This window comes from Microtus pennsylvanicus, chromosome 1 (genome assembly GCF_037038515.1).
Source record: "Microtus pennsylvanicus isolate mMicPen1 chromosome 1, mMicPen1.hap1, whole genome shotgun sequence".
Classification (NCBI taxonomy): domain Eukaryota; kingdom Metazoa; phylum Chordata; class Mammalia; order Rodentia; family Cricetidae; genus Microtus; species Microtus pennsylvanicus.
Genome location: NC_134579.1, coordinates 46,490,590 through 46,516,383, shown reverse-complemented (window position 1 = coordinate 46,516,383; position 25,794 = coordinate 46,490,590). Strand labels below are relative to the sequence as shown.

Sequence of the window (25,794 nt, the reverse complement as noted above, 5' to 3'; positions counted from 1 at the left end):
GCGTGTGACTCACTGACTATAAAGAACATGCTAGAAAACCACTAAAAATGGATTAGCTCTGCTTCGCTCAAAACATGCAATTCTTTAAAAGGGAGGGAATTTTTATTTCAAATTATATTTAAAACATTACAGTTATTCATAAGCTAATCCTATCTACTCCGCTCCATTTCAACTAGGAACAATTTTGTTATTAAATTCCTTAAGGTTTCTTTTTCCCTCATTCATCCACTGCACTCATCAAATAACTTAAGAGTACTTGCTTGCTAAGAGCCAGGCATCAAATAAAACAAGAGAAACAGTCTACACCCTCACAGAGGTGAGATTAGCAAAGGACAATAACTAAACCACTGGTTAAAAATAGAAAAAGCAAGCATAGATAGTCGATTCTTTATGTCAACGAAGTACCTAGTACACGTGACGAAAAGCTACCTACCTCCTCTCCTCAATTCCCTCCACAAAGTCGAGGCTGAAGATTAAGCATGAATAAGAGGAGCGGAAGGAAAATGTTCTGTGCAAGGGGGAAAGACCATTTTCAGAACAGCAACGTCTTGAAAGGGAGGCAAGCTCAAGAAAAGTCAAGAAGGCTGAGGGCCACAACAATGTGAGCGCTAAAGACCGCGGGAAGCCCTTCCAGGCTTTGGGGGAGCGAAGGAGGGCGGGTAGAATTCTATCAGATTCACCTTTAGTATAAAAAACTGGAGGGCAACCAGAACACTGTCCCTGCCATCAATTTTACCCAGCTATGGGGATACAGATCTCATTTTCCTTCCTTCTGAGATTTTATTGGAGCCCACTGTGGCGAAGACTCCAACCTCAAGGGCCCTCCCACACCACACGAAGGCCAAGTTCCCTTTGGAGCAACTTCAGACTTTTGACTTCCAATTCCAAGCCTGACCCTAGCTCTCCAGCGGCCCTTTCTTCGAAACCCAGTCCTAACCGCTCCACTGAAAGGACACGCCCTGTCCCAACACCCCGAGTACTCCGCCACTCCCTGGCAGGACAACAAACACCTGGAAGACCGGACAGCCTCGGGGTTTTGCCGCCTGCGGGGCGCCCGAACGGTCGCGCGTGCGCACGGAAGGGCGCCCCCGCAGAGGGAGCACCGGGCCCTCCCCGGAAACGCGCTCCGGCTCTGCGAGGAGAGCTGCCGTGCTGCACTGTGTGCTCGGAAGACGGAGGCGCCGGCCGCTTCCCCTCGCCTTACGCGCGGACCTCAGGCCTGCCCCCCTCACCCAACCTGCCTTGCCGCTGGCCGACTGCTGCCTCCACCCCGACTAAAACTTCAGCCTCCTGAACCGCAGAGCCCGCCACAGGGGAACGCGGAAAGTGGCTTCCGGGATGTTGCCAGGGTTACCAGAGCCCCGCCCCCACGCCGTTGCGTATATCCGGCGAGCCCCTCGGAGGCGTCCCAGAGCCGGTGGCGGTAGGTGGCTGGCACGATGTTTTAGCTTGTCCTGCTTCCGTCCGCTCGGGGCTCTGCGGGGCTACATACCGCACTTACTTGTTTTCACTTTTGTTCGTTTACTTAAAAATATTTCTTACCATCTACCTGTGTGCCAGACCCGCTGGGTTCACTAGGAACTAAGAACAGGCCCGCCCTCAGGAAGTTTATAGCACTGTAGCAGAAAGCTATTGACGACAGAAACGGTTACGGTGAAAACAATGACAAATGCTAAGAAAGAGCCGCATAAACTAGATAATGCCCTTACAGGAATAGTTTAATTTCTCAGGAAAGCTGAAATTCAAGGAGGAGTAGACCATCAAAGGAGAAAGAGCATCTCTAGCGAGGAAATTGCCTCCGCAAGGATGTATGTCAAATTGCAACGGATGAGTAGAAGTTGAGAGAACTTGGTGGTTGCGTTTGGCAGACGGGAGCCAGAATGTGTATAACGTCGCTGATTGTGTTAAGGACTTTACAATGAATTTATTCTTGGTAACTTCCTTTGTAGCCCCTGACTTTTCATTGTTAAGAAAGAGCTACACATGGATCAATAGATGTATATATTCAGTCATCTAGGTGCAAGGAACCGCCCTCTGAGACTCCAATCTCTGTTTTGATGTGGATGTGTTAGTCAACATAACCATCCCTTCCTCTCCAAATTGCTGCAGTCACCTGGTAGGTTGCCAACACTGGCAAATGCAGTGCTGACTTTAAATTGGCGCCCACTAATTTTAGGTAGGCCCCTACCGATTTAACATTTTGTTACAGGTCCCTGCTTCATTAATTCTCTCATTCCCCAGGTGACAGTGGTATACTTTCTTATTTATCTCCTTCTCTGACCTCATAGCAGCCTATGGTCTTGCTTCTTATTTCATTGATAATTTTAAGAAAACTTCTAGACAGATTTCTGTGAGTTCAAGGCCAGCCTGATCTTACAAGAGCTAGTTCCAGGATAGCTAGGACTGTTACACAGAGAAACCCTGTCTCAAAAAAACAAAAAGAGAAAGGGAGAGAGAGAGAAAAGAAGAAGGAAAAGGGGGAGGAGAAGGAGGAAAAGAAAACTTCTGTGATTTTCCATCACTTCTTCAGTCCTCTGACCGACATATTTATCCACAGACTTCATCTTTTCCTTCAGCTTCAGAAGCTCAATGAAACGTGAGCACACACACATAAAAGAAAACTACAAAGTGGATAATAAATTGATCAAAAGCAGCGATACAGAAAAAATCTAAAAATTAGACGTACCTAAGGACAAAAATAAAGATACTAACAATTTCTCTTTAGAAACAAAACTACACAGTAGGACAATAACGTGTCATTCCATCTATTTCCTTCTTAGTTTTACTGTTTTCTTAATAGATACATAGCAAAATTGTATATCTATATTATATATAGTAAATTTTGTCTTGTTTGACTTTGTATATTTTATACATATTAAAGAAAAATACATTTTCTTTAGAAAAATAACAAACTGATTCTGAAATTCTTGTGAAAATACGGAAAGACCTAGAATAGCCAAACAAAAACAAAATAAAAGGGACAAAATTTGATTTTGATTTTATGCCTGATTTTATTTAAGACTTATTATACAGGTTTTAGTCATCATAATGACATGATATTGGTAGACAGTCAATTCAAATATATCAATGAAGTAAAACAAAACTCAAAGTCACACAAAGGTGGAAAATTAGTGTTTCACAAAAGTAACACAGTAGAGAAAGGATAGCTTTTTAAGTGAATCTTTCTGGCATTGTTTTATCTCCATATGAAAAAAAATGGAACTAGACATTATACTGCCACATTCAAGAAATTACTTGAAAAATAGTTATAGGGTTGAAAATATGGCTTTGCTGGTAAAGTATCTCCTGCCTAGAAATGAAGACCCGAGTTCCATCTCCAAGCCAGGCATAGTGGCGTGCACTTGTCATCTGTGCTGGTTAATTTTAAATGTCATCTTGTCACAACCTAGCATCACCTGAGAATGAACAGAGCCTCATCTGAGGGATCACCTAGATCAAAATTGCCTGTTGGCAGTCTGTGGGGTATTGCCTTGATTATTAGTTGGCGTAGACAGGCCCAGCCCACTCTGGGCAGCACCATACCTAGGCAGGTGGTCCTGAACTGTATGAAAAAGATAGGGTAGTACAAGCCAGCCTGCAAGCCCACTAGCAAGCATCATTGCCAATGTCCCTGTTGTGCTTCTGGGCTGGAAAGTGAGTTCCAAGGTCTGGGACTGTGCCGTGTGGAAGAGCAAGAATGTCAACCTTCAAGGTTCTGCCTTGAATTCTTCCCGTGACTCCCCTCAATGGTAAGATGTAATCTGGAACTGGAAACCAAACAAACCCTTTCTTCCTCTATGACACTTTCAATTGGGGTATCTTATCAAAGTAAGGACAATGGAAACTAGAACATAACCCTAGTGCTGGGGAGGCAAAGACAGGTGGACCCCTGGAGCTCATTAGCTAGCCAGTCCAATTGGATGGGGCTCCAGGTTCAGTGAGAAATCCTGCACATGCCTTTGCTCCCAGTATTCAGGAGGCAGAGACAGGCAGATCTCTGTGAGTTCGAGGCTAATCTGATCTACCGAGCCAGTTCCAGGACAGCCAGTGATACACAGAAAAACCCTGTCTTGAAAAAAAAATGTGGACAAAGATGTCTGACATTGCCCTCTGGCCTCCACATGTGCAGGCATGTACACATGTATGCACACAGACACACAGTTATGCATGCACACACATACACACAATTTATTGTGGAACTAAATGTAAACTCTAAAACTGTAAGCCAGAAAGCATTGAAGAAAATATGTGGATTGCGCAAACATAATCCATGAAAGGTAATTTGAATTTTGTTAAAATTTAATTTTTCATTCCACACTTTTTTTTCTCTCAATTAACTTGTTTTTATGGGTCTCAAAATTCTGACAGATTTTTGGTCAAGTTGTTTCCATTAAAATGTAATGATTTTGAAAACTAATAACTTAAAACTGCCACACACACAAAAAAAATGGTCCACAAAACATTCTCCTTTCCTTCTGAAGGTTGTTATCACTAACCAGTCTTTTACTATTAAACTTAAATGGCCAATTGAGACAAACAGTTCTGAGACCGTTCTTCCACCACTGATTAAGACTGGGGTGGCAGGTGCTGGGGATGGTATTCATTTAGCCTTCTGAGCTATCTGGGCAGACATGGTGACCTTGCCAGCTCCAGCAGCCTTCTTGTCCACAGGTTTGATGACAGCCACAGCAACTGTCTGCCTCATGTCACGAACAGCAAAACGACCCAGTGGAGGATAGTCAGAGAAGCTCTCAACACACATGGGCTTGCCAGGAACCATATCAACAATGGCCGCATCACCAGATTTCAAGAATTTAGGACCATCTTTCAGCTTCTTGCCAGAACGACGATCAATCTTTTCTTTAAGCTCAGCAAACTTGCATGATATGTGAGCTGTGTGACAATCACACAGGAGCATAGCCAGCACTAATTTGGCCTGGGTGGTTCAGGATAATCACCTGAGCAGTGAAGCCAGCAGCTTCCATTTTGCTGTCACCACCAACGTTGCCATGTCTAATGTCTTTGACAGACAGGTTCTTCACATTGAAGCCCACGTTGTCCCCAGGAAGAGCTTCACTCAAAGCTTCACGGTGCATTTCAACAGACTTTACTTCTGTTGTCACATTGACTGGAGCAAAGGTCACCACCATGCCAGGTTTCAAAACATCGGTCTCCACTCGGCCCAAGGGACAGTCCCAATACGACCAGTTTTATAGACATCCTGGAGGGTCAGTCGCAGAGGCTTGTCAGTTGGACGAGTTGGTGGCAGAATACAATCCAAAGCTTCCAACAGGGTGTTCCCACTGGCACTACCATCTGGCATGCACTTCTGGCTTACACCCTGGGAGTGAAACAGCTAATTGTTGGTGTCAACAAAATGGATTCCACCGAGCCACCCTACAGCCAGAAGAGATAGGAGGAAATTGTTAAGGAAGTGAGCACCTACATTAAGAAAATTGGCTACAACCCTGACACAGTAGCATTTGTGCCAGTTTCTGGTTGGAATGGTGACAACATGCTGAGCCAAGTGCTAATATGCCTTGGTTCAAGGAATCCACACTTTTTCTTAAGAAATCAAAACGTCCACAGACTGGTTTTAAAAAAATCTTTCCAAAGTATATATCAATTAAAGACTTATATTTTAGTACATATTAAGAGCTCTCCAAAACTCAACAATAATAAACAGATAAGGTGTCTAGAGCCTACTGTGTTATTCAATCATTCTAATTCTGTATCTTTACCAAAAAGGGAGAAAATATATGGTTACGAAGATTTATGCATACAACAGCTTTATTTGCCATAGCCAAATGCTGTTATCCAAGATAACACTCACCAACAGGTGAATGGAAAAACACATTATTGTATATCTACACAAGGAAACACTGCTCATCAAGAAATATTATCAAACTATTGCTACAATAGCCTTGATGTATCTCATTTTATTATGCTGAGTGGAAGAAGCCAAATAAATAACGTAGACTCTGTGGTTCCCTGTTGGCTGAGTTTTCTGTCCTGTCCAGTTCCCACTGCCATTAAGTGTAGTAATACGGGCGGCGGGGCTGCGTCCCCAACACCCCAGCTGCCTGCTTGGCTAGCTTTTGCCCCGAAATAATTACACGGACACTGTATTCTTTTAATCACTGCTTGGCCCTTCAGCTCTAGCCCTTACTGGCTAATTCTGATATCCCGATCAACCCATCTCTAATAAACTGTGAGCACCGGTTTTACCGGGAAAGATTCAGCATGTCTGACCTGGTGGTTTGCTTCATCGTGTGCATCTTCCCTGGAGTGGGGAGCATGGTGTCTCTCTGAGGCGTCTGCTCCCAAGAGGAGAGCTGTGGAGTCTCTGAGCTCACTTCCTCTTCCTCCCAGCATTCTGCTCCGTTTACTCCACCTACCTATGTTCTAACCAATAAAATGGGCCAAGGCAGTTCCTTTATTAGCCAATGACCTTCCTCCACCATTTCCCCTTTTTCTGTTTAAACAACAAAAAAGGAAGGCTTTAACTTTAACATAGCAAAATTACATATAACAAAACAGTTATCAAGTAAAAATTACAATAATCTTTATCATAACTAAGGAAGACTATAACTATAACTAACTATTCTTAACTCCATCAAAGACTCCAGAAAGATACAATACTACCTAAGCAAACAAGAAAAAAGCAACTTTTAAAACTCTAGAAATGACAGAGACATCTCGCTGCCTGGACAGTCACCCAAAGTTCCTCTGTACTGTTGGGGCATCCATCTTCAGCCTTCAGGCCCATGGTATCCAGCAGACATTTCCATAAAGCAGGAAAATTCAGTCAGTTCAGTCACTATCTGTTGTGTCCTGCAGAATGTCTCGCAGACTCTTTCATGAATCAGAAACCCCGAAAGATCATCTCACCTTAGGCAAGTTCAGTAGTCCTCTCTCTGTGGGTTCTCTGTGTCCAGTTTATGCAATAGTCCAGGCAAGAGCAGTTTCTTGCCCAAATGGCTATCAAACTCCATAACGAGCCTCTTTGATGCCCATCTTCCTCTTGAAGTAGATTGGTGCTGCCAGGAGCAGAGTGTCTCATTGTCATGAAAAGTCCTAAGTTATTAAAATATTTTAAATGCCATATTCTGCAGGCTTTGAGAGATATGAAGAATGCCTATCTGAAATATATCTCTATATATCTAGAAAATCTAACTAACATGACTACAAACTTGACTATTATTTATGATTATCCATCAACAACCTATATTTCCTAATTATACATTACATTTTAAAAATGAACTACACAATCACAATACCTTAATCAAGATCAGAAATACATATACATATAACAAAATTGACCTTAAAATCCACACCAATGCAAATTATTTATACCTATATCATTTCCCCCTTTAAATGTAAAAGAACATTTATAAACAATATTTTGGGAACATGGGCGCAGTTTTTTTCTCTCCAAACTGCTTCCTGCTGAATGGGGGCGTCGTTAATTAGGTCTTTTATGATATAACCTGTGTGCCAGGGTCATCTCAGTTGGCAGTTGAGCGAAGTAATTTTTGAGGGTGTTCACAGGAACTTTTCGGGAGGTCGTGGTCTATCATACCAAATCAGGATAGAAGAAATCCAAAGGGTCTGGTCCTCTGTGAAAACAAAAGAAGACCCTCTCCAAAGCATCATATTCTTAGACCCAAATTTTGAAATCATAATACCCTTATATCCATTCTGGTTTAGCTTGGCAGCCCATGTAATGAAATGTCTCTCTGTACTTAGCTCCTTCACAGTCAAAAATTTTAAAGAAAACACAATATACATAATCCAGACTCTCTGTGAATTTTCCATTTTTACCTGGCTTATTTTTCTTTATTTCTTTTAATCTCTTAACTATCTGTACTCTGTCTCTTTAAAGACTTTACCTTTTTTTTAAACCATTAACTTTATTCTCTATATTCTTTTTCTTCTCTCTCCCAAGCCTACGTACATTCAGCCAACAGTGTGATTCATTTAGTGGTCTGAATCTGTCCTATTGTGAATCTGCAATTTTTTACTATCCAGGAGCACTTTTGATTTGCACCTTTAAATCACTAGGCGCTTAAGAATCTAAGCCGTGACATTCTTAGGTTAACTTTTTGCTTTTTGAGCGTATATCTTTGACCTGGAATCACTCTGTAGACCAGGCTGTCTTTGAACTCTCAGAGATCCGCCTGTCTCTGCCTCCCAGGCATTGGGATTAAAGGTGTTTGCTACTACACTTTGAACTCACAGAGATCTGTTTGTCTCTGCCTTTTAGGCACTGGGATTAAAGGCGTGTATGCCTGAAGGCCAGAAGAGGGCACCAGACCTCATTACAGATGGTTGTGAGCCACCATGTGGTTGCTGGGAATTGAACTCAGGACCTTTGGTAGAGCATGCAATGCTCTTAACCGCTGAGCCATCTCTCCAGCCCCCTGTGTAGTAATAAGGAGCGGCGGGGCTGCGTCCCCAACACCCCAGCCGCCTGCTTGGCTAGCTTTTGCCCTGAAATAATTACACGGACACTGTATTCTTTTAATCACTGCTTGGCCCTTCAGCTCTAGCCCTTACTGGCTAATTCTGATATCCCGATCAACCCATCTCTAATAAACTGTGAGCACCGGTTTTACCGGGAAAGATTCAGCATGTCTGACCTGGCAGCTTGCTTCATCGTGTGCATCTTCCCTGGAGCAGGGAGCATGGTGTCTCTCTGAGGCGTCTGCTCCCGAGAGGAGAGCTGTGGAGTCTCTGAGCTCACTTCCTCTTCCTCCCAGCATTCTGCTCCGTTTACTCCACCTACCTATGTTCTAACCAATAAAATGGGCCAAGGCAGTTCCTTTATTAGCCAATGACCTTCCTCCACCAATTAAGTCCCAGAAAATCACAGAGAGGCCTACATTAATCATAAACTGATTGGTCCAGTAGCTCAGGCTTCTTATTAATTAATTCTTTTAACTTGTATCAGCCCATAATTCTTGTCTGTGTTAGTCACATGGCTTGGTACCTTATGCAGCAGGGTTACTGATTTTTTTTTGAGTTAATCTTGTATCCTGCTACATTACTGAAAGTATTTATGAGTTGTAGAAGTTCCTTGGTAGAATTTTTGGGATGGCTTATGTAAACTATCATATCATCAGCAAACAGTGAGAGTTTGACTTTTCCGATTTGTATCTTCTTGATCTCCTTTTGTTGTCTTATTGCTCTAGCAAGGACCTCAAGAACTATACTGAAAAGATATAGAGAGAGTGGACAACCTTGTTTTGTTCCTGATTTCAGTGTGATCACCGGGAGTTTCTATCCATTTAGTTTGATGTTGGCTATTCTCTTGCTGTGTATTGCCTTCATTATGTTTAGATATGTTCCTTGTATCCCTGCTCTCTCCAAGACTTTTATCATGAAGGGATGTTGTATTTTGTCAAAAGCTTTTTCAGCACCTAATGAGATGATCATGTGGTTTTTATCTTTCAGCTTGTTTATATGGGGGATTACGTCAACAGATTTTCATATGTTGAACCATCCCTGCATGTCTGGGATGAAGCCGACTTGATCATGGTGGATGATAGTTCTGATGTGTTCTTGCTGATGTGTTGATTTGCCAGTATTTTATTTAGTATTTTTGCATCAATGTTCATAAGTGAGCTTGGTCTGTAATTCTCTTTCTTAGTAATGTCTTTCTGTGGTTTAGGTATCAGCGTAATTGTAGCCTCATAAAAAGAGTTTGGCAATGTTCCTTCTGCTTCTATTGTGTGGAATAATTTGAGGAGTATTGGTATTAGTTCTTCTTTGAAAATCTTGTGGAATGCTGAACTGAAACCATTTAGTCCTGAGCTTTTTTTGGTTAGGAGACTTTTGATGACTGTTTCTATTTCTTCAGCAGTTATAGGTTTGTTTAATTTACTTATTTGGTCTTGATTTAATTTTGGTAAGTGATATTTATCCAGAAAGTTTTCCATTTCCTTTCAGTTTTTCTGTTTTGTGGAGTACAGGCTTTTGAAATATAACCTGATGATTTTCTGTATTTCCTCCGTGTCTGTTGTTATGTTCCCTTTTTTGTTTCTGATTTTGTTAATTTGGATATTCTTTTTCTGCCTTTTGGTTAGTTTGAATAAAGGTTTGCCTATTTTGTTGATTTTCTCAAAGAACCAACTCTTTGTCTCATTGATTCTTTGTATTGTTTTCTTTGTTTCTATTTTGTTGATTTCAGCTCTCAATTTTATTATTTTGTTCTGTCTAGTTCTCTTGGGTGAGTTTGCTTATTTTTGTTCTAAAGTTTTCAAATGTTCTGTTAATTCACTAGTGTGGGATTTTTCATGGCATTTAGTGCTATGAACTTTCCTCTTAACACTGCTTTCATTATGCCCCATAAATTTGGATATGTTGTGTGGTCATTTTCATTGAATTTTAGGAAGTCTTTAATTTCTCTCTTTATTTTTTCCTTGACCCATTGATGATTCAGGTGAGCACTGTTTAATTTCCATGTGTTTGTGTGCTTTCTGGAATTAGTATTGCTCTTGATTTCTAGTTTTAAGCCATGGTGATCTGATAAGATGCATGTGGTTTTTTCAATTTTATTTTATCTGTTGAGGTTTGGTTTGTTACAGAGTATGTGGTCAATTTTTGAGAAGGTTCCATGAGGTGCTGAGAAGAAGGTATATTCTTTTATGTTTGGATGGAATATTCTATAGATGTCTGTTAAGTCCATTTGAGTCATAACATCTGTTAGTTCCCTTATTTCTCTGTAAATTTTTTTGCCTGACTGACCAGTCCACTGGTGAGAGAGGATTGTTGAAGTCTCTCACTCTTAGTGTGTGGGGTTTAATGTATGATTTAAACTTTAGAAGTGTTTCTTTTACATATGTGGGTGATCTTGTATTAGTGGCATATATGTTCAGTATTGAGATTTCCTCTTGATGGATTTTTCCTGTGACTAATATGAAATGTCCTTCTTTGTCTCTTTTGGTTGATTTTAATTTGAAGTCTATTTTGTTAGATATTAGGATAGCTACACCAGCTTATTTCTTAGGTCCATTTGATTGGAAAAAATTTCCCCAACCCTTTACTCTAAGGTGATATCTGTCTTTGAGGTTGAGGTGTGTTTCTTGTATGCAGAAGAAGGATGGATTTTTTTTTCGTATCAATCTGTTAGCCTGTGTCTTTTTATAGGTGAGTTGAGTCCATTTATATTAAGGGATATTAATGACCAGTGATTGCTATCTCCTGTAATTTACTTTTTGTTGTTAGTAATGTTAATTTGTGTGTTTTCCCCTTCTTTGGGATTTGCTGCTATGAGCCCATCAATTGTCTTTGTTTTGTTGAAGTAGCCAACTTCTTGGGTTGGAGTTTTCCTTCTAGTATTTTGTGTAGGGCTGGGTTCATGGCTGGGTATTGGTTAAATCTGGCTTTGTCATGGAATATCTTGTTTTGTCCTTCTATGGTGATCGATAGTTTTGCTGGGTATAATAGTCTGGGCTGGCATCTGTGGTCTTTTAATGTCTGCATAATGCTTGAACATGACCTTCTGGCTTTCATTGTCTCCAATAAAAAGTCAGGTGTAATTCTGATAGGTCTGCCTTTATATGTTACTTGGCCTTTTTCCTTTGCAGCTCTTATATTCTTTTTTTATTCTGTATGTTTAGTGTTTTTGATTATTACATGGCAAGGGGACTTTTTTTTGGATCCAGTCTGTTTGGTGTTCTGTACACTTCTTGTATCTTCACAGGCATATCTTTCTTTAGGTTGGGAAAGTTTTCTTCTATGATTTTGCTAAATATTTTTTCTGTGCTTTTGAGTTGAACAACTTCTCCTTCTTCTATACCTATTCCTCTTAGGTTTGGCCTTTTCATGGTGTCCCATATTTCCTGGATATTTTGGGTTAAGCCTTTGTTAGATTTAATGTTTTCTTTGACTGACGAGTCTATTTCCTCTATTGTATCCTCGGCGCTTGAGATTCTCTCTTTTGTCTCTTGTATTCTGCTGTTTATGGTTCTTGATCATTTTCTCATGGTTTGTTTCTATAATTCCCTCAGCTTGTGTTTTCTTTATTGTCTCTATTTCAGTTTTCAAGTCTTAAATAGTTTCTTTTATATATTTGATGTTTTTTCTTGGTTTTCTTTAAGGGATTTGCTGATCGCTTCCAATTTTTTGTTTGTCTTTTTCTCCATTTTTTTGAGGGAATTTCTCATTTCCTCTTTAAGTATTTCAAACATTATCCTGAAGTTATTTTTTTTAGGTCATTTTCTTCTGCTTCATCTATATTTGGTTGTTCTAGTCTTGCTGTTGTAGGGTCTCTAGATTTTACTGGTGAGAAAAAGCCAGTATGTGTATGTTATCTCAGACATTTCATTAAAGAAAATGCTACTTGCTGTTTTATAACATGAAGTCAGTGATGGCATGCTGGAGTGTCCCTGCTGTGTTTCCTGATGACAGTACCTAGTAAGAGTTCTTCCAATGAGGCACAAGAGCAGTTTTGTGGATTGTGTTTTTTGTTTTTGTTTTTTTGCTTTACACTGGGCATAACTTACCTATTTTTTAAAAAAAAAAAACTTTTATTGATCCTTTGTGGATCTCTCATCATGCATTCTAATCCCACTTAGCTTCCTGTCTCCTCACATTTGCCCTTTGCTCTTGCAACCTCCCCCTCCCCACCTCAAATCAAAACCAAATTTAAGAGAAAAACCAAAACCAAACAAAACAAAAACAAAATTTTAAATAGAAGAGGAAGAATCTTGTCGTGGAAGCTGTAGTGGCCTGTTGAGTCCATTCATCTTTGCTTGCAAGTGTTCGTTACCTTGATTCATTGATCTGGCGTCAGACCTTTGGGTTTTGCTACACCAACAATAATGGACTCTCACCGGGGCTCCTCTTGGTTATCCTGTTGCTGTCCTGTGCTGAGAGAAGATCCTGCTGCTTTGGATCTATGGATTCGTCCTTTCCACATGCTCCAACCGTTCATAGTGTTGGGATAGGCAAACTTATAGCCCTGATTCTGGGCCTGAGTAATAACTGGGTTGGTAGCTGGCTTATTGTCACTACCGGCATGAGCACCAGAGACACAGTATGGTGAGGGCTCTGAAAGGAAGAATACAGGGTACATGGGACAGAAGTGGAATATCTCTCTCTCTCTCTCTCTCTCTCTCTCTCTCTCTCTCTCTCTCTCTTTCTCTCTCTTTATCTAGCTGAGGATGAGGTAGTTTCACAACACAGACCTGCATCCAAGCCCTCTGACTCGTAGCACGGAGGCAGGGAAGGTAGTCGGGACCAATACTGCTACCCCCCCATTCCCCGCCCCTTTGATGTAAGCTCACTTTCCAGGTGGGAGATATTTGCACCTGGAAGTCTGTTAGCTGGGGACTCATGGACAGTGTCCTGTCAGGGTGTCTGTCAGTACCTGTGAACGAGAAAGAGCTGCTGCAAAGCGCTGTGGTTTGAAAAGCCACTGCATTCTGACATGATCCTGACATACACACCAATCAAAAATGTCCCCTCCCCCGGGTCCCAGATTATATTCCATTTACTTTCTAAAGTGCCTCTTAAATAAGTTTGGTTGAAGTGACTATTTCCTAGGGTAGTCACTGAAGGCCCAAATCATATTTAATAAAACTGTGCCATTTAGCAAGGCAGACATGAGGATTAGGATGGGACTGAGTGTGCACATAAGACGGCGGAAAAGCAGACTTAGATGGCCTTATAAGAGCTGGCAGAAGTTGGTTGAAGTAAACCTTGGGGTGGTGGTGTGGCTTGACTGTTAAGATCACCTGCTGCTCTTGTGGAGACCTGGGTTCCATTCCCAGCAACCACTTGGTGACTCACAACCAACCAAGTCCAGTTCCAGGGCGTCTGATGCCTTCTTCTGACCTCCATGGGCACCACGCACAGCCTCAAAACACTCAACACATAAATCCTCAAAACCTTTTCTAAAAAGTGATGCCGGCATGCTTTGCATCTCTGGCCCTGACTGGATGCCTAACTGCTTCTCCATGAAGACCAGAAGCCTGTGCTTCCAGGAGGTAGAATACCATGGAGAATGTTCTCCGTGGATAGAAGTCAAATTCCAGATGGAAGGATGACTTGATCTGGTTTGTACAAATGAATGTGGTGGAGGGGGAACCATGTCTGTCTGTGAAGGCAGCTCAGCTCAAGCAGCCCACATCTGTGTTCTACTCCATGGCAACACTTTTAGACAACACATCACAGAATAGAATGAGAGCAAAGAGCAGAAAAGGGAGGGGGGAAATTACTGCTATGACTCTAACAAAGACACTAAGCAATGGAAACTGGTAAGAAAACCTAGGGACTCTGTTAGCCAAATAACTTAAAGACAAATGCAACGGAGTTCAGGGGTCACGCTGACCTCGCACACGTCAGTGCAGACAGAAAGTCCTGAACAGTAACAAGGGGCGTTAGTGAGATCATATCTGGTAGGCAACTAGAACTCACAGTGATGGATGGTGCCAATCATCTTTCTGTGGGATCTTCAGAAAAACATGGGACTCAATAAATTTTGTTTTCACGAATGAAACCGGAAGTTCTCATTTTGCTATGACAAGTGATTCATCTACTAAACATGAAGGCAGAGGTTTAAAGGCAAGCAGGGAAGTGAGTAAGTTTTATAGTGAAAATAAGGGAAGGCTTTGGAAGGCTCTGATTGGCTCCTGGTACAGAGACACTGAAGGCAGGCCAGCAGCAGGGTACCTCATGTTGGTGAGCTTGCCTGGCCTCTGATGAGCCCATATGGAAATCAGGACAAAAGTCAACTGACTCACTGTACCAGTTCCCAGCGTCTGCACCACTTGCTGCCAAGGTTATGGTTTTGGCCTTCTGGGCTGCTTGCTGTTAAGGCTGGCTTCCTTAGCTGACTGCTCCAGAAAGTATTCTCCAGGTTATACAGCCAATGACCGTTTGGACATTCTGTCTTCACTTTGAGGTTTAAGCATTGGTAATATTAAAAGTGATGGGGCTGAAGAGATGGCTCAGAAGTGAAGAGCACTGACTACTCTTCCAGAGGCCCTGGGTTTGAGTCTCAGCACCCACATGACCGCTCATAAGGGTCTGGAACTCCACTCTCAGAAGACCAGGCACCAGGAAAGCACATGGCGCACAGACATACATGAAGACAAAGCACCCAAACAAAGAAAAGTGAATAAATAATTTTAAGTGACTGCCTGCTAGGATACATTTTTTAACTACTGGCCTGGCACTCATACGATAATATTCACAGAATAATATTTGTTCATACACCTTTCCATTTTTAAAATATATTGTTAAGTGCATTCTTCCTCCTTATCCTTATGACAACTTGTGATTCTGAGATGACGATTAGCCTAGCTCATTCAGTGGATTGTGGTGGTCCAGCCTTGACGGGTTCCAGGGCAGGATGTGTAGATTAGAAACAGAAGACAGAGACGCAGAGTAGAGGTGGGAGGGCAGCCCAGTGAATACTGAACCTGCCCACTTTTATTTTGCATATGTATTGGCAGAAGACTGCTTTACCACGATACAAAGAACAAACAATAATTACCTCTTCAATACCCAAAACATCAAGTAACTACATCCTGAGCTAAGTATTCTGTTAGGCAGGAAATGAAGCAACCACACCTTAGGCCAAGCATCCTGTAGGCAGCCACACCCTGGGTCAAACCTCCTGCCAATAACCTTGAAGGGGCAAGAGTAGGTCTGAATTCTCCGACCTTTAGTCGAGGTAGAACGGATCCATTTCTGTGGATAATGGCTAGACTCGGGATTAATCATAGCATAGAATCGTATGTCATCTCTATCTCCATTTTCTAGTACGCAGACCACCTATATTAATGTCAAAAAAGTTCTTTTGATTTAATACTAACTTCATACGACGATCCAAAGATCTTTTCAGCTGCGTCTAACTATAGAGCTGTTCTCCGTGAATCAAAGTCAAATTCCAGAAGGAAGGATGGTTTTACCTGGTTTGTCCAAACGAATGTGCTGGAATGAGAACCATGATGGTTTGTGCAGGCGGCTCAAGCTAAGGGCTTGCAGAGGCCACATCCACGTTCTCCTCTAGCAGAATAAAACAGAATCTTTTCACTTGCATTTAATTGTTTAGCTGTTTTCTGTGGATAAAAGTCAAATTCTAGATGGGTAAAACCTTGAAAGATCCTAAGAAAGGTCATAGTTCCCTTTGCATACCTGCAAAGCCGTCATGTGGAAGAATTAGCTTTATTCCCACGGCTCTAGAGGGCAGGACTCGTGCAGAGTGGAAGGAAGGCTGATTTCATCTGAAAGTATGAATTATCTTTCTAATAAGGAGATGTTTGACTGCCAAAGAACCTGTAAGATGCCAGTTCCCAGGTCCCATAAAGTTTGAGGCGGAGTCTTCAAATCAAAGACTGCCTGAACTGGCTACCGCAGCGAGCCTCAAAGGCCTTCAGATTAAATTTCATTTAACTTTGCAGAAATGGTATAAATATTTTCAACGCCGCAGTTTAAAGTCACCCCAATTCTGGCTCATTTTGTGCGGTGTTTCTCAAAAACTTCCGGGGGGGGGGGGGTGTTTGGCACACCATTGAAATCACAGCACTTGGAAGATTGAGGAGGAAAGATCTCGAGTTCAAGGCCAGTATGGACTATACAGTTAAGATCCTACCTCAAAAAAAAGGAAAGAAAGAAAAGAAAAGAAAAATTAAAAAGAACAAAAATGCAACTTAGAATCCTGAAAATTCTTCCAGAATCGGAAAGAAAATATTGCCGAATTCAAAGGCTCAAGAGGTTTGGGTGGAAAGAAAAGGTATCTGCCTAAATACAGCCACTAAACCCTGGTTGATCCCTTACGGAAGCAGTCTTGAGGCTGAGCTGCAGACTGTTCTCTTAATCATGTTTTTTTTGTAACTGTGCATATTTACATACACGCACATACGGCAAGGGAGAGGTGACGTTGAGTCTCTGTGGAGAGCGAGAGTAATAAGGAAATAACAGGTGTCTGAGAAGGGCTTCTGTGAGAGCAGGGCGGATAGCCAGACATTTCACACCGGCAAGAGTCCCGCAGGTAGAGCGGAAAGGAAAGGCAAACCGGGGCACCCCCTTGAGAGGGCACACTCTTTTGCTTTCTGTTCGCGTGCCTCAGCTAGAGAGCATATTCATTGTATCTTGCACCCGATTTCCTCCTTGATGGCTGGTCACATAGATTCTTCTAGACTAGCAGCGACTTCTCTGAGGGGTTTGTTATTGTTTTGCGGTTAAGAGGGAAGAGATCAGTGAACATTCTCTCTGGTAAGTGGAGGGTTCTCAGCGATGAGAAGAGGAAGACTTCAAAGCCGAAGGGGAAAGCAGCTTTCGCTGGTCCCCACGTCTCGCGGTACCCCTACTCCATACTCGTGACCTCCTTTGGAGACCCCAGGTGGCACATCAGTATTTGATCTGCTCTTGCCCAGGCTGCTGCGGGCGTTCGGTTACACACCACCCAGCTGCTGAAGCCTGAGCCCAGCTCCGCAGGCGACTTTGGAAGGACCATCTCCGTGCTCGCCCCCTGCTCGGGCTGCTTGTGTTTCCGGGCCCCCGAGGCGCGGCACCCACCATGCTCGGTTGCCCACGGCTGGCGCTGCTCTGCGCGCTGCCCTGGCTCCTGAGGGCAGCGGTCCCCGGCCACCCGGCAGAGCCCTTTGCCCAGTCCACAGAGAGGCTCCGTGATCCCCGCGACCCCGCCAGGGCCGCCGACTTTGATCACGTCTACAACGGGGTGGTGAACCTCAGCACCGAACACATATACTCCTTCAACCACACCAGCCACCCTGGCCAGGTAAGAAGCTCGCTCCCTCGGCTGACTCAAACTTCCGAGATCGCCGACCTGCATCCAGGATGAACCAAGGGAGACCTCGGGGACCTGAAAACCCCTCTCCCTGCCTCTCTCCTGTGAGGCAATCGCTACCCTGTCCCAGCGTCAGCACCAGCTTCGGGCGCCTCTAGGTTTCACCTCGCTCCCACCCCAGTCTGATCGCTGCCATTCTTGAGCTTTGCAGAGGCGCCGGGACCCGCATCCTCTGCGGATTCTGGCTCAGGCTGGGCCTTTTTCCAGAATGTTTGGGTGGCTATCGGAGGAGGGCGGGGGAGGACGAACCTGTTCCTAATCCCCTGCGGATCCTTCTGTCTTATGGCACACGGATGGCACACGGGGATGGAACCTGAAATGTGTGTGAGAGTGGACAGGTCTCCTGCGTTCGCTACCATTGCCACACTGTGTACTCGGGTGGTTTTTTTGTTTTTTTTTTTGTTTTTTTTTTTTTGAGTCAAAGACGTTGGAACGTGATGCTCAGGCTCACTCAGGTGATCTGTGCAGGCTTTGATTATTCGTAAGGGTGAAAATTGATGTGAAAGTTCTAGATCCGTTTGACAAGAGTTATGGTGGGGCAAGGAGGGAAGAGAATTATTTCATTAACCATGCCTCTGACTTAGGTGATTATATAATGTAAGACAATGCACGTAATTTATATTGTCTTTCAAATAAGATACCTTTAGGAGGGGTAGCTGTCTGGTGTACCTCCTTTCGTATCTTCTTCTCGTATAACAACGCTTTTGCGTTCCTCACAAGGCGGCATTCCCTGCCCCCTTGGGGACATTTCAGAACCAGATGATAGGAATACCTTTTTGTTCCTGAGCCTTTTTGTCCCTGAGCCTCATTCAGGGTCACAATCCAAAAACTTCCTTCCTTAGGACTGCCGCTGTTCTCCAGTGCCTTTCTGTGTGTCTTGAGAAAGTGCCCCAAGTACCCCCATCTCCTGCCTGACACCAAATCCTATGGCATTGTCCCCATGGCAGCTGAGCCTTCGCCTTGCTGGACTCCTGCAACTCCTACACGTGTGCAAAGCCATTCAATCACATACCCCACACAGGGGGCTCCTGCTTGCCCAGTGTGGGGTGCCCACCAGCTGGTTGATGTATTACACGTAAGATAGGACCCTAGTTCTGTGGTTTCCTGTAACTAGATGAGAGTCTTGAAAACCGCAGGGTCTCTGAGGTATAGAGCCAGCTTCGTCCTAAATCAAACAGCATGTGCAAAGAGGAACATGACAGGCTGTGGTGTTCCTTGCAGTTCTTCTGAGAAACAAATGAGATTTTGTTTTTCTTTGTTTTTATTTTATCTGGGTGTATGAGTGTGTGTGTGTGTGTGTGTGTGTGTGTGTGTGTGTGTGTGTATACCAATGTACTTGTGTGGTGCCCATAGAGGCCAGAAGAGGGCGCCAGACCCCCAGGAACTGGAGTTATAGGCAATTGTGAGCCTAGAGGCAGGTGGTGGGAGCTGACATGAGGTCTTCTGGAAGGGCAGTATGTGCTCCTATTGGCTGAGCCCTCTTTCCAGTTTGCTTGCTAAGAGTCCCATTATGTAGACCAAGCTGGCCTAGACTGTGTCCTCCTCTGCCTCAGCATCCTCAATGCTGAGATTACAGGCATGCACCATCCCTTCTGGGGGACTAACCGCTGTTTTATGTTGCTTCTGCTTTTCCCCCTTATTATTGCAAAAGTCCCTTGACCCCATACAAGTTGTTCCTTCTGTACTTGAGACATCTGTACTTGAGATCATCTGCTTGACTTTCCTTGGACACTTGAGATATTGAAGCCGGGAGCACAATCATGTTCTGTTCTGTATTTCAGAGCTTTATAAATGTTTTCTGTAAACTAAATAAAAAAGTGAATAAAAGCCTAAGGAATAGTTAAGATGAAGTCAAATAAGATTAAATATTGAAAAAATATTCCATTGTGTCCTTTGTATTTTGCATATGAGTGCATTAAAGCACTTTTCGTTTTATGAAACAAATGGTGATAGTTTAAAGAACTTCTCCACACAGCACAATAAAAAGAATCAACAACTATAAGCAAGCCTTAGAAGTTTTACTAAAATGTTCCTAGTCCTAGGGAAGAAAGCACAAGAGAAGAGGTGGGTTAAACCAGAAAGACCAGCGATAACTATTGTACTAACTAACCAGAGATCCCCCATGGAGGGCAGGAAGGATTCCCGGGGAGACCTCTTCCTTTCCAATTTCGACCCCGCCATCTTGGCCATTCCCCACAGTCCCAAATGCTGGCCACCACTATCTAAATTTTTATTGTTGCTCCATATTGAACAACTTTTACCTCCACTTTCAACTCCGAACTTACTGAGGAGCTAAATAGAGATCGGTCGAGTGGAGAGGAGAAGCCTGGCTGTTTGGTAAGGCAGGCCTTTGGGGTCGTTTCCCACTACCTTCCTCTGGTCAAGATTTTAGTTTGCGCGCGTGGGACGGGGTGGGGGTGGGTCCAGGTTTTTGGTTTGTTTAAGTTTTTATCTTTTGTTCTTTTGAAGTCATTCTTGTTTGTCATTGTGTTTTCCTTTGTCTTGAAGAAAGAAATCTAAAAGTCAGGCTTTAGTAAGAGGGGAGGGGGCAGGAGCCTTTGCTCTGGGCCTTTCCCATCAGCCACTGCGTCTCCACATGGATCCACACGGAATGATGTCACCTGGCTTGTGTCACTCTAGCTGAACTCGGCACCAGGAAAAGTTTGATATGCCTTGAGGCCGGGACTAGTGTAAACATGAAGTTGACATTTAAAAAAAAAGTTACCGAAAGGATGGACTGACCAGTTTCTAGACAAATAAAGGAATCAGTGGCTGAGCAAGGTAAGCTTCATGGCATGTCTCTGGAGAGGAAGTGTTATAGAGTTACACTGTGCAAACAGGGGCTGAACCACAGGGCTCAGTCCACCAAACAGGAAATCACCTTGCGGGGAAGTCACTGGGATAAATTGACTGGGACAAGGACGCAAACACAAGTCTGCAGGGAAACGAGAACACCGACTTGGGGACTGGGAGGAACACTCTGTGCCCACTGGGGCTGGTTCACCATCAAAAACCCCTACAGAAAAGTGGAACCTGTGCACAGCAGGCGGCCTTCTCTGAGGCTTGCAGGGACAGAATTCCATATAGGCTACAGCATTTGGGAAACATCGCTTTTGTTTACTAAGCTGAAGCCTTTATCTCTTTTTGTTACCTGCCCACCGTTTGCTTGTTTTTAAATGAGTGTACAGAGTGATAGGTTTCATTGTGTTGTTTCAAACTTAGCTTTGTTTGCAAAGCTGGTCCATCCTCCTGCCTCTCCGCTGTCTCCTGGCTGCACCCCCGGCTGCACTCCCATCCTGCCCTTCTCCTGTTCGGTCCCCAGTAGCCCCTTTCTACTTTCAGATCGCGGACTCTGTTATCCTTCTTCCTGAAAACCTCTTCTTCTCTTTTATGGTCCCTTTCTGGCCTCATGACCTATACCTACAACCACTCCCGCATAGGTACACATCTAAAAAATAAAATCTTGGACATGCCTATGAAAAGTTAACGCAGTATTTGTCTTTCTGAGTCTGAGTTGTTTACTTAGTGTAACAGTTTCCAAATCCATCCATTTTTCGGCAAGTTCCATAATTTCATTTTTCTTTACCCATGAGTAAATTCGACTGTGTGTATGAATCACATGCTCATGACTCATTCATCTGTTGATGACATCTAGTGTGAGTGCGTTTCCTTATCGTGAACTGAGCATCTGTGAATGTGGATGCGAGCGAATCTCTGCCTGACTTACAGAGTTCTTTGGTTATGCCCAGGAGCAGTATAGATGGGCCGTATGATAGCTCCATTTGTACTTTTTGGAGAAATCTCTGTAGTGGACGCTCAGTTTATACTCACACCAACAGCAGATAAGGGCTCCTCTTTTCTCGTACCCTTTGCATTTATGTTCTTTTTGTTTTGTCTTTTGAGATAGGGTTTCTCTATGTAGATTTAGAGCCTGTCTTGGAACTTGCTCTATAGACCAGGCTGGCCTCAAACTCACAGAGATCTGCTTGTCCCTACTTCCTGAGTGCTACCACCCGGCATTGAATTAGCACTTTGAACAGCAACCATTCTGACTCGGGTAAGTGGGAATCTCAACTGTAATGGGTCTTTCTCTGTCCCTCCAGCCAGCTCCCAAACGATGACACTGAAACACCTCACTAATTATGAATGTCGGCCTTAGCTTAGACTTGTTTCTAACTAGCTCTTATATCTTAAATTAACCCATTTCTATTCATGCTTGTGGCTTTTACCTCCCACCCTGCCTGTCCTGCTTCCTCTGCATCTGTCTGGCAATTCCACCTTTCTTCTTCCCACAGTTTTCTTTCTGCCCTGAAGTCCCGCCTGTATATTGGCCAATCAGCTTTTTATTACACCTATCACAACAATACATTTTCACACAGTGTGTAGGAATATTCCACAACACTCAACCTGTGCTTTAATATTCGTTTCTTTGATGGTTAAGGATGCCAAACAATTTATTGGCCATTCGTGTCTCTTCTTTTGAGATGTGTCTGTTTGGTTCATTAGCCCATTTGTTGACTGGCAGGGGTCATTTCCTATTTAAATGTTTACAATCTTTGTATGCTCTACATGCAAAGACCTCTTTTCCTGATCTGAAATATAAACAGCAAGTATGCCCTTCTGTTTTGTGGTCGACTGTTCACTCTGCTGATAGCTTCCTTTGCTGTATAGAAACCTTAATTTAATTCTGTCTGGTCTGTTGATTCTTAGGGTTGTCCTCTGTTACCAGAGTCCTATTCGAAAAGGTCTTGCCTGTGCCTATGTCTGGAGGTGTCTTCTCTATGTTATCCTTGAATGGTTTCAGAATTCGGGGTTTTAAATCAAGGATCTTGATCCATTTGAGTTGATTTTTGTGCAGGGTGAGTGATGTGAACATAATTTTACTCTTCTGCAGGTAGATATCGAGTTTTGCCAACATCATCTGTTAACCAGGCTGTCTTTTTTTTTTATCAGTGTATGTTTTTAATGCCTTTTTCAAATGAATGGCCATAAGATGCGTGGGTTCACTTCTGGGTTTTCTGTTATGTTCTATCTATCTGCACCTCTCGTTTTGTTTGAGCATCATGCTTTCTTTGTCACTATGGCACTGTAGTGTAATTTGAGACCTGGTATTCTTTGTCACTATGGCACTGTAGTGTAATTTGAGACCTGGTATTCTTTGTCACTATGGCACTGTAGTGTAATTTGAGATCTGGTATTCTTTGTCCCTGTAGTGTAATTTGAGATCTGGTATTCTTTGTCCCTTTAGTGTAATTTGAGATCTGGTATTCTTTGTCAGATACCTCCAGCTGTTCTCTCTCTGCACTGAATTGTTTTGGTTATCTGTAGTCTTTTGTTTTACCATATAACTTTTACCATTTTTTTTCTAGTTCTTCAAAGAATGTCATTGAAATTTTCATGGGTAGTCTATTGACTCTACAGATGACATATTGGTAATATAGCAATTTTCACCAAGTTAACTCTGCCTATCCAGGAGATAGACATAAGCATCTACCTTATATATAGTGTCTTCTTCAATCTGTTTTTCGGTTTCTTACTTTTGGGAGGAGGAAGAATCTAAAAATGGTTTATATTTAAGTTGTTTGAGAATTTCATATATAAGTACTGCATTTACATCATTCCCAACCCTTCTTTTTCCCTCTAGAACTACTCTCTTGTATACCCTCTCCCTCTTCCCCTCAGTTTCACTACATTTTTTGTTTGTTTGTTTGTTTTTTTATTTGTTTGTTTTTCTCTAGAGAGAGGGTTTCTCTGTGTAACAGTCGTGACTGTCCTGGAACGAATTCTCTAGACCATGCTGGTCTCAAACTCATAGAGATCTGCCTGCCTCTGCCTCCTAAGTGCTGGAATTAAATGTGTGCACTGCCACCACCTGGCTCATTACTTCTTCTTTAATTTGTGTGTGTGTGTGTGTGTGTGTGTGTGTGTTTGTGTAGAGCTAACTACGTAGGAATGGATAATCTACTATGGGTGCTCATCTCAGGAGAAGATTAATTCTTCTTTTGTCAGCAGAAATTAATTAGTTTGTCTATTAATTGTAGCTCTTCATCTAGAGGTAGGGCCTTGTTTGTCCATTAATTGTAGCTCTTCATCTAGAGGTAGGGCCTTGTTTGTCCATTAATTGTAGCTCTTCATCTAGAGATAGGGCCTTCTGAGAGTCTATCTCCATGGTGTTATTGTACTGGTCTTACTTAGGAGACTACATTTTAAAGGTTTCACGGGTTCAGCTTCCCTGTCATATGTAAGGACACTGCCTCATGGTAGACATCGTGATTCCTTGGCTCTTACAATCTTTCTGCCTCCACTTCCTTAATATTCCCTGACCCTTAGGTACAGGGATGGTGTTGTCGATACATCAACTAGTGTGGGACACCTGACACAGTCAGTTGTCTTCTGCATTTTGACCAGTTGTGGCTTTTTGTAATGGCCTCCATCTGCTGGGAAAAAGAGCTTCTTCCATGAGGGGTGAGGACTAGGCTTCCCTGTGAGTATAAGGATCAGTGTTTATAATGCAGTTGAGAGAGCATCATCACTGAGTCCTCTGGGGTCCATGACCAGGTAGCTGTCTGTGTTTTCAGGGCCAGGCATACATTCTCTCCCATCGAGTGGCCCCTAAGTCCAAACAGATGCCCCAAGGATTAAGTACCACTCTTGTACCCTTGGGGACATTTGCTATGATTGTCATTATTGTGGTTCATAGACTTTGCAGCTGGGTAGAACTGTTGTTTTCTTTCTACCCTCACGGGTTATATAGCACCTTCTGATGCTATGGAGCTAATCCTCAGGGAGATGGCTCCCAGAGCAGTTCCAGTTCCAACTGGATTACTCCAAGTCACCTGTCCAAAGTATGTGGTGTCTTCAGCACTAGGGTCTTACCTTCAAGTTCTGGGACGCAGCCAAGGGCAACAGCAGGGGGCCATTTTATTTGAGGAGTGTCTTCAAGCCCCCTGATCAGCGACTTGAATGGAGGTTCCCCCATGCCTAGCATTGGGGCTGTTAGAGTCTATGGCTCTTGGTGGTGGTAGTGGTGGGGGTTTCAACTCAAACAGCATAATTTTCGTTAAAACTACATTGTGTGTGTGTGTGTGTGTGTGTGTGTGTGTGTAGAGGTCTCTTATGTTCTTGTTTAGGTATTTTTTAAGCTGTGGTGAGTGGAACATTTTCCCACTTTTTTTCTTATCAAATTTGTTATTGACATATAGAAAAACTACCATTTTGTTGTTGATTTCGTATCCTTCAGCTTTTCCTGATAAAGTGTTCTACAAGCTTTCACCAAAGTACAAAACCATATTGCTTGCAGTAGAGATAATCTGACTTGTTTTTCTGGTTTGTACTCCTCCTTTTGTCTTCCTCTTCTCTAGGTAAGACTTCAAGCACTATATTGAATAAGTGTGGAAACACTGGACACCCATTTCTAGGTCTATATTTTAAAGAAAATTATTTCAGTTTTTTCCAGTTTAGTATAATTTTGTTTATTAATATTTTGCACTGCATTGGCAATTCTAAGTAATGCAGAGGTGATTCTAAGAATACATAAGTGATATGGGATTCCCTTCTGTATACTGTGATTACCATTAATGAATAAAGAAACTGTCTTGGGCCTCCACAGGGAATAGAAGTAGGTGGGGGAAAACTAAATTGAATGCTGGGAGAAAGGAGGTGGAGTTTAGAGAGAAGCCATGTAGCACCGCCAGAGACAGACATGCTGAAACTTTGCCAGTAAGCCACTGCCACGTGGCAATACACAGATTAATGGAGATGGGTTAAACTAATATGTAAGAGTTAGCCAATAAGAAGCTAGAGCTAATGGGCCAAGCAGTGATTTAATTAATACAGTTTCTGTGTGGTTATTTTAGGAGTCTGGGCAGCTGGGAAATGAACAAAAAACCTCCCTACTACACATAGGGATATGCATGAGTTGTAGGAAATGGTGTGGATATTCTATATGGTGCTCAAGCATCTGCAGAATG

The 25,794-nt window shown here is 42.8% G+C and overlaps 2 protein-coding genes and 1 pseudogene across 11 annotated transcripts in view; 1 reads left to right on the top strand and 2 right to left on the bottom strand.

Moving 5' to 3' along the window:
* The window catches only part of Spice1 (spindle and centriole associated protein 1), a 46,660-nt gene extending 45,305 nt beyond the window's left edge, over positions 1-1,355 (bottom strand). For 2 of the 9 annotated variants that reach the window (XM_075963376.1, XM_075963395.1), the window contains exons 1-2: positions 1,242-1,328; positions 434-508 (exon numbers count right to left, since the gene is read on the bottom strand). The gene's annotated coding sequence lies outside the window, so the exon portion shown is untranslated. Of the gene's footprint in view, positions 1-433 lie in introns of all 9 variants that reach the window. The other 7 variants (XM_075963346.1, XM_075963356.1, XM_075963367.1 and 4 more) reach the window with 5 other exon arrangements.
* A 2,998-nt stretch (positions 1,356-4,353) lies between these two features.
* Positions 4,354-5,323, bottom strand: LOC142857330 (elongation factor 1-alpha 1 pseudogene; annotated as a pseudogene).
* Positions 5,324-17,085: 11,762 nt separating this feature from the next.
* Positions 17,086-25,794, top strand: part of Sidt1 (SID1 transmembrane family member 1) — a 90,256-nt gene continuing 81,547 nt past the window's right edge. For both annotated transcript variants that reach the window (XM_075963304.1, XM_075963295.1), the window contains exon 1: positions 17,086-17,755. In XM_075963304.1, the coding sequence (XP_075819419.1) occupies positions 17,534-17,755 (222 nt within the window). In that variant the 5' untranslated portion in view covers positions 17,086-17,533. The remainder of the gene's footprint in view (positions 17,756-25,794) is intronic.